This window comes from Marmota monax, unplaced genomic scaffold (genome assembly GCF_021218885.2).
Source record: "Marmota monax isolate L192 unplaced genomic scaffold, Marmota_monax_Labrador192_F-V1.1 WCK01_AAM20220418_F8-fsc00167, whole genome shotgun sequence".
Taxonomy (NCBI): Eukaryota; Metazoa; Chordata; class Mammalia; order Rodentia; family Sciuridae; genus Marmota; species Marmota monax.
In genome coordinates this window covers 1131051-1139119 of record NW_026694116.1, presented here as the reverse complement: position 1 = coordinate 1139119, position 8069 = coordinate 1131051, and the positions used below count along the sequence as shown (strand labels likewise).

At 63.6% G+C, this 8069-nt stretch overlaps 1 protein-coding gene across 2 annotated transcripts; it reads left to right on the top strand.

Annotated features, from left to right (window-relative positions):
* Positions 1-93: 93 nt before the first annotated feature.
* Ajm1 (apical junction component 1 homolog) lies at positions 94-7850 on the top strand. Of its 2 annotated transcripts, XM_046465692.2 has the most exons (3): positions 94-1512; positions 3090-3194; positions 3273-7850. In XM_046465692.2, exon 3 carries the CDS (start codon positions 3332-3334, stop codon positions 6251-6253), a length of 2922 nt encoding a protein of 973 aa, XP_046321648.1. In that variant the 5' UTR covers positions 94-1512; positions 3090-3194; positions 3273-3331; the 3' UTR covers positions 6254-7850. The 2 variants fall into 2 exon arrangements, with proteins under 2 accessions (XP_046321648.1, XP_058441883.1); XM_058585900.1 differs by having other exon boundaries at positions 94-3194.
* The last annotated feature ends 219 nt before the right edge of the window (positions 7851-8069 follow it).

The following is an 8069-nucleotide window of genomic DNA, read 5'->3' as shown; positions in this document are numbered from 1 at the left end:
TCTGTGAACCACCTGTGGTAGGACCAGCCTACCACTCCTTCACCTAGGTTCTCTTAACAGCCCCAAATGCCTTCTCCAGAAGCAGCTTCCTTCACCTAAGAGTGGTCTCTGACTTACCACTGGCTGCCTCAGCTCAGCCAGGGGCCCCACCTGGCGTTGGATGTGCTATGTGCTGTCTATGCTGAACTGCCAAGGCTATCTTGGGTGTAGTGCACCTAGGCCAACACCAGGCAGCTGCTGCAGAATACCCAGGGCCCAACCCAGTGAGGCCAAATGTGCCCTGCCCCATACAGCCTCCCTTCCTCCTGGGCAGTTGCCTGCAGCCTTTAGAGCCCCACCCTCACCAGCAATCAGCAGCATCCAGCCCCCGCCTACCACAGGATGTTGCCATGGAATCCTCCAGGGGCCAGCAGGCAGAGCTGTGAGCTGGTGACGTTAGGGATGGGGCACAATGCAGCATCTCCTGCCCATGCAGTAGGCCAGGCCAGCCTGTCTCAAATGCTCAAACTCTCCCCTTAGACCCCTGCCAGGGTGCAGTATGTCCTGGAGGCACAGTTCTCCACTGAGCAGGTCTGTGCCAGGAATCAGCTGACCTTAGAGCCTGACCTTGTGGCCCACAGCTTGTGAGGTCCTGACGTGGGACAGGTTCACGGCAAATGAATTTGCCCAGGACCACACAGCAGCACTGTGGTGGCCCCAGTAGGACACTAGTGGGGGCCCTACCCAGCAGGACAGACAGCAGAGGCATCCTTCCCCTCCCCACTCAGCTGGAATAGCCCAGGGCTTGGTACTTGGGTCACAGGGCTGGCAAGAGTTGGAATGAGGACAGAGCCATGTGGCTGAAGAATGAGCCACATGCAGACCCTCCTGGTGGGCAGTGGGCAATCGCAGCCCACTGGCCTGGACACAAACAGCCAAGGACCCGCTCTGGACTGAGTGAGCCATCTGGCTCCAGGTACTTGCGGAGATTTTGGCACCTCAAGCTCCAAAATAGACAGTACCTGGGAAGACTGACAGGGCAGGGAGTCACCCATCTGCTCCTGCCTGGGCTTAACCGGAGACATGCATTCTGGGAGCCCCTGACCAGTCTGCAGTGAGGCCAGGGCTTGGGGCTCCTCCAGGTCCCTGACCTAAGGCTCTGCCAAGCTGCCTGCTGCTTGTGCAGGTGCCCTGGAGGTGGTGCTGGTGAGACCATCAGGCTTCTTCCTGGACGTGGTTCAGGACCCTGAGACCTGTATTTTGGGAATGTTGAAAACCTTGTGCTCAGCAAAGCTCCAAAGCAGAGCAAGAGCAAACCAGTCCGGGCCCTAGCCCTGCTGCGCAGCCCCCACCGGGTGCGGCCCCTTTAAGTGCTGCCCCCTTGGCTGCCATTGGGGGCAGTACTGAGCAGCCAGGCCAGGATCAGCGCTGCTGCCTGGAAGCTTCTGCCGGTGCCCCGGCGCAGCAGTGCGGGGGATACAGAGGACCGGGCTGGAGCCGGTGCAGCCCACCCAGGATTCGGGCAACGTCCAGGTAAGAGGCCAGGGTGAACTGCCTAGCATGCTATTGTCAAGCAGAAGCTATCTGAGAGGATGGGACATCCCTGCCCCCAACCAGCACAGGCTAGTTCCTGCGATGGCTGCTCCAGGACAGGCCAGGGCAGGGCTGGGAGGTAAGGAAGGCTGCTTGGCCATCCGTGTGGGCTCCAGAAGACCCAGGGTCCTGGAGTTGCCCAACGCCACCCCATCCCCACAGGGAGGGGGTGTCAGAGTCCAGGCCCCGACAGCCGCAGCTGGCAACGCTGGCTGTCACCTCCCTGGGGCGGAGCCTCACACCCTGTCATCCAGCCTAGATTCCAGCCTGGCCTTGAGCTTAGGATGAAAGAGGGGTCTGACTGGTGTGGGCATTAGCCTGGGATGGGGACATAGACTGGACTTAGTGGCCCTAACCCAAAAGCAGCCCTGTGAGCAGAAATCTGATGCTCAGCTGGGACACAGTTGACTCTCCACGGCCTGTCCACCTACAGTCCTGCCAGGTGAGGGCAGGGCTAGCCCCTCATTAATTCCCCCAGTTTATCCTGGGGCAGATGCCCCCCAAGTGGGTGCTGAGTAGGAGGAGGAGGGCTGTCACCTCTTTCTGAGCATCTCCCCAGCCAGCCTCTGGCCCTGGGGACCTGGAGGCTCTTGTGGCCCATATCTGAACCTGAGCCTGGACCCAGCCAAGCCTGCAGCTCAGGGGCTGAAGAACCACAGGTTTCCATGGAGCCTTTGGGAGTGCAAGGAGGAGGGGGTAGGGCCCTCTCCTGGGAGGCAGTGGGGGAGCTTTCCCCGCCCTCCACCCTGCCTCCCCCCCGCCCCCCCACAGCTGGCAGCCTCCTGGCCGAGTGAGCTAATTCTCAGCTGAGGAAGATGGACGCCATAAGTACATGGTTCCATGGCCTGGGCCTGACTTTGAGGCTGCCATGTATACACCGGGCGGTGTCCATGTGCACTTATGCAAAGCTGGTGGGGGCGATCTTCAGCCTTCCTTGCCTGTCCCATCAAGCTTGGTGGATTTCAGCCACCCTAAGACAGCTGGGGTCAAAGGAGGCCCAGGCATGCTCTCTGAGGACTTTTTTATGGCCTGGGCCACTCGGAGTTGAGGACATTTTTGCTTTGGATGCTTTGGATGCAGTCAAGTGTCCCTACCCCTTGAAACCCTGAGTGAGGGGTACTGTGCTCAGCCTGGTCAGCAGGCTAGTGGGGATGTCTGAGACTTTCTGTAGGACTGGCTAAGGCTAGGGTCCTTGGACTTTCCCTCTCACGTTGCACAACTAAAAGGGTCACTCTGCATTGGGCATTGTACACGAATCTATACTTGTAAATCAACTCCAGTAAAGCTGAAATGAGCCCCATCATTCCAGCTGTGGACACCAGAGGGCAGTAGTCCTAGGACCATTTCCCCACTTTCCTCTCCTACCCACCTGCCTGCTCTGCCAAGAAAGGGGGTTCTGTCTATCCAAACCTGCCCAGGGGTCACTAGCAAGGAGAGGAATTCTGCCTAGGGACAAGAAGGCGTGGACCACTGCAGGCTAAGCCCTTCAGGCTGACCTGGCCCACCCCCATCTGCAGGAATCTCTAAGGTCAGCATGGGTACCTCTAAGGCCGGCATGGAGCAAGCGCCTGCGGCCTTGGCAAAGGCCTGCAGCCAGGGTTGCTTCACTCCCTGCGCCCCAGGTAAGCCGGGCCAGGGTGGTGGGAGGGTAAGGGGCCTGGGCTGCAGAGGGGGCTGCCCTGACCCGCGTCTCCCCCCAGGGCAAAAGCCCCAAAAGGCCGCGTGAGCTGGAGCCGCCAGCCTGGGGACGTCTTTTAAGATGACCCGCACGGACCCACCGGACCTGCTGGTGTCGACCGTGTACCAGGACATCAAGGTGGCGGCCCCGGGGCCAGCGTCCAGGCGCCAGCCATGTGAGCAATCCGTGGCCCGGCCTGCTGCGCCCGCGCCTTTCAACAAGCGCCACTGCCGCAGCTTCGATTTCCTGGAGGCACTGGACGGGCCGGCCATGGAGGCCCACCCAGAGCCTCCACCCCAGGAGCCCGCTGCTCCGCGCGCGCGGCCCCGAGAAGGCGAACCTCGGCGCCGCGCCCGCTCCAAGAGCGCGCCCCGCGCGCCCCCGGGCCTGGCACCTGCGCCCACCTCGCCGCCCGTGCTGCAGCGCCGAGGCCGGGAGACTCAGCGTGCGATGCGGGTAGAGGGGTCGCCTCGCCGGGAGCCTGCGTACCCCGCGCTGCGCGCGCTCGCCAACGAACTGCACCCTATTAAGCTGCAGCCACAACGGAGCGGCCCTGGCCGCATCACGCCCCTGTGTGCCGCCCCTGGCCGCTGTGCGCCACCAGAGCCCCCCACGGGGCCTGCCCCCCATGTCCGATGCCGACTGGACATCAAGCCAGATGACGCTGTGCTGCAGCACGCCGCCCGGGGTTCGCGGCCCTGTGGGCCCGTAGACAACACGTCCTGGGCCCGTGCAGCCCCGCAGTTCCACGGCCTTACGGTGCCTGGTCCCCGCCACGTGGCGCTCTCCCGTACCCCCACCCCCAGTGACTTGTACTGTGCGGACCCCCGGGCGCTGTACTGCGACGGGCCCCTGCCTGGGCCTCGGGACTACTCTGAGCGCCGCAGTCAGCCCTTCAGCACACCTCCAGGCCCTACACAATTCTTCTACACCGAGGAGCCCGAGGGCTATGCAGGAGGATTTCCGGCCAGCCCTGGTCCTCCCTTCGATGGCTACTGCCCTAGGCCCTACCCATCCGAAGAGACCCGGGGTCCCAGTCCGAGGCGTGGGGGCGGCTACTATGGAGGGGAAGTGCGCACTTTCCCGATCCAGGAACCGCCCTCCCGCTCCTACTACGGGGAGGTCCCCAGGGCCTATGGACTGCCCTTTGGTCCCCGCTACGTTCCTGAGGATCCTCGGGCCCACACCTTCTACACAGAGGACTTCGGGAGGTACCGCGAGCGTGACGCCCTAGCTCGGACTTACCCGCACTCACGCAACAGCTCAGCCTGGGCCGACTGGGGACCCCGGCCTTACCGCACCTTGCAGGTAGTGCCTCCCTCCGTCCCCGGCCCGCTGCTGGCCTCATGGCATGGCGGCACCGGCACCAGCCCGCCCCGGCTGGCCACAGACAGCCGCCACTACTCACGCTCATGGGACAACATCCTGGCGCCAGGGCCCCGCCGGGAGGACCCCCTAGGCCGGGGCCGCAGCTATGAGAATCTGCTAGGGCGGGAGGTGCGGGAGCCGCGGGGCGCATCCCCCGAAGGCCGGCGCGCGCCAGTAATAGTGAACTTGTCCACCTCACCCAGACGCTACGCGGCGCTCTCGCTGTCTGAGACCTCGCTGTCCGAAAAGGGCCGAGCGGGGGAAGGCCTGAGCCGTAACTGGTATGTCACTCCAGAGATTACCATCACCGACAACGACCTGCGCGCCGCCGAACGCCCGACTGTCAGGGGCTGGGAGCTGCCGGGAGGCCGGCCGCGTCTGCCCTCATCGGTGGCTCCCATGGGCCCCACCTCTGGCCGCCAGCGCAGCCTAGAGCAGCTAGACGAGCTCATTACCGATCTGGTCATCGACTCCAGACCACCGGCCGGCCAAGCCCCAGAGCCGGCGGCAGAGGGGCTGGGCCGCCAGCTGCGCCGCAGCGCGCTGGACTCACGGCCCACGGGCCCTGGAGCCCCGGCGCTGGCGCCTCCGCGTTCGCCCCCTGCCTCTGCTGGCAGCGTCGAGGAGCCTGCAGGCCCGGGCGAGGCAGCCAACCGGTCTCCAGAACCCAGTGCGGACGAGGACGATCTGATGACCTGCTCCAATGCGCGCTGCCGGCGCACGGAAACCATGTTCAACGCCTGCCTCTACTTCAAGTCCTGCCACAGCTGCTACACTTACTACTGTTCACGCCTGTGCCGCCGCGAGGACTGGGACGCACACAAGGCGCGCTGCCTGTACGGCCGCGTAGGCAGCGTGTGCCGCCACGTGCTTCAGTTCTGCCGTGACAGCGGCCCCGTGCATCGCGCTTTCTCGCGCATCGCTCGTGTCGGCTTCCTGTCCCGCGGCCGCGGCGTGCTCTTCCTGGGCTTCCCAAGTCCTGGTTCGGCCGACAACTTCCTGCGCTTCGGTCTCGAAGGGCTGCTGTTGTCGCCCACTTACCTGTCCCTGCGTGAGCTGGCTACACACGCAGCGCCCCTGGGCAGCTATGCGCGAGAGCTGGCGGCCGCAGGGCGGCTCTATGAGCCGGCTGAGTGCTTCCTACTCAGTGTGTCGGTGGCGGTAGGTCCGGGCACCGCGCCTTCCGGGGCGCTCGCTCGGCCGGCGCCCGCGCCTCGCAGCACTGGGCCCACTGTGCGCAAGTTCGCCAAGGTAGCACTGGCTGCAGGCAGTCCGGCGCGGCCGCCCCCCGTGCGGGGCCGTGAGCCTGACATGGAAACATTGATTTTGACCCCGCCGCCAGGCACGGCGGGCCTGGACCAGGAGGGCGAGGCGGGCCGGCGGGCTAGAGAGGTGGCCTTCATCCACATCCAAAGGGAGCTGCGGCTGCGCGGTGTATTCCTGCGCCACGAGTTCCCGCGCGTTTATGAGCAGCTCTGTGAGTTCGTGGAGGCCAACCGACGTTTCACGCCCACCACCATCTACCCCACAGACCGGCGCACCGGCCGCCCCTTCATGTGCATGATCATGGCTGCTTCTGAGCCACGCGCGCTGGACTGGGTGGCCAGCGCCAATCTGCTGGACGATATCATGTGAGGCTTGAGGACACCACTCAGGCCCTGATCAGAATCCTTGCCTAGCCCACTCAGGCCCCGCCCGGTCCACTCAGGGCCGCCCCCGAGCCCCGCCCAACTCACTCACTCCATCCAGGCCCAGACCAGCCCCTCATGCTGCTTCTCTTGAGCCCTGCCCCAACAAATTCCCCCGCTCCCAGCTCCCCCCATTTTCCCACACCCCACTGTGCTCTCCCAACTCTTTCCTCCCCACAACTCCTCACCGGGCTGCCCAGTGCCCACCTTCCAGAGTCAGCCCTCCGGCCCACAGAGACCAGTCCTCGCCCTAGGTGCTCCCCGCTGGAAGGTGGGGTGGGCCTGAGGACCTCCAGGCTCTGCCTTTTTGCTGAGGGTCACTACTGCACAGACCCTACTCGTGCAAATGGATCCATATCTGCTCTGGGGCTCTGATGAAGCCTCTGCTCTCCCTCCCTGCTCGTCCAGGAGCCCGTGATGACCAAAGTCTAGTATAGACACTTTAAGCTCACCTCCTGTCTCTGGGATGTGACTCCCTCAGAGACCTTTCTTCCTGGAGAACACCCTGATTAGCCTTCGTGCATCCATGCCCCAAGTGAGAAAGCTATGTGTGAGTGCCTAGCCAGACTCTGAGGTGTTGCTCATCCTGCAGCCTCTCACCTCTGACCACCTTGGTCTAAGTCTTGCAGGAGAGGTTGGATACTCAGAGGTCTTCAAGCCAAGGGCAAGCCCAACAGCCAGAGGGGATTTGGGGCAGGAAAAGCAGAGCATCTGGGTGTGGGCACATGCCAGGCAAGGGTCCGGGGTCTGCCCATACTCAACAAGATGGCCCTAGACAGGTGCCAGAGTAGAACCTGGTGGTGTGCATGCAAAGGCAGGCCCTAATTTGGCAGGAGGTCAGAAGCATGTGCATAGGATGGACCAGCTGGGAGGACAGCACAGACGCCTTCCAGGAAGCTGCATCTACCTGCTGCCAAAGGAAGGACCTGGAAGGTTCAGGGGGATCCCCAGATAGTTGCTGGGTAGAGAAAGAGGAGTGAGTTAGCAGCCAATGGAGTTTCAACTGAAGAGCTATGTGACAAGCCCGATGTCAGGTCCCTCCACTGCACGATTGCACACAGGTCCCAGTGCTCTCACTCTGCTACTCACGAGCTTGGTATGCCTTGGGGAGCGCACACCCAGACAGCCCTCCGCCGTGCCCTCTCCCCACCACTCTTCCCTTGGGCATCCTGCTCCGCACCCGGGCTCCAAAGAGGACCTGTAACTGAGAAAGGAGATAGGCCAGGCGCTGTGCAAGGGCCCTCATGGATCCTCTAATCCCTTCGGAGCCAGAGGAGCGGGTATTAAGCGCGATAAATTGTGAGCCCTGCCTCCGCGCCCTGCTCTCACCCCTGACGGTGTCTCCACCCCGACACCCCTGAGCCCCCGCCCGGGCCTGCGATTTGCACCGGCCCGGTGCCCCGCTTGCTGCAATCGCTGCTGCGCCCCGCCACGGGACCTCCGCATTGGGCCCCGCACCTGAGGGCCCACAGGAACGCCCCTAGACGGGAATCGTTTCTAGAGGGCGAGCGCTTTCAAACCAAGTAAAATAGAACTTGAATGTAGCTGCTGCTTGCTGTCTCTTCGTGGGTGTCTGGGGAGGGAGGTCACTGGTCGCGGGGGGGGGGGGCGCTCTGGGAGGGAGCTCCTCGGCCGGTGGGGTGCGACCCTCGGGCGTCGGTGTGTGCTCGGAAGGGTGGCACTGGGGACTGGGGGGTTTCCGGGGCGCATCCCTGGGGCCTCCTGTCCTACGCCTGCTTCAAGGGCCGCGTAACAGCCCCCCT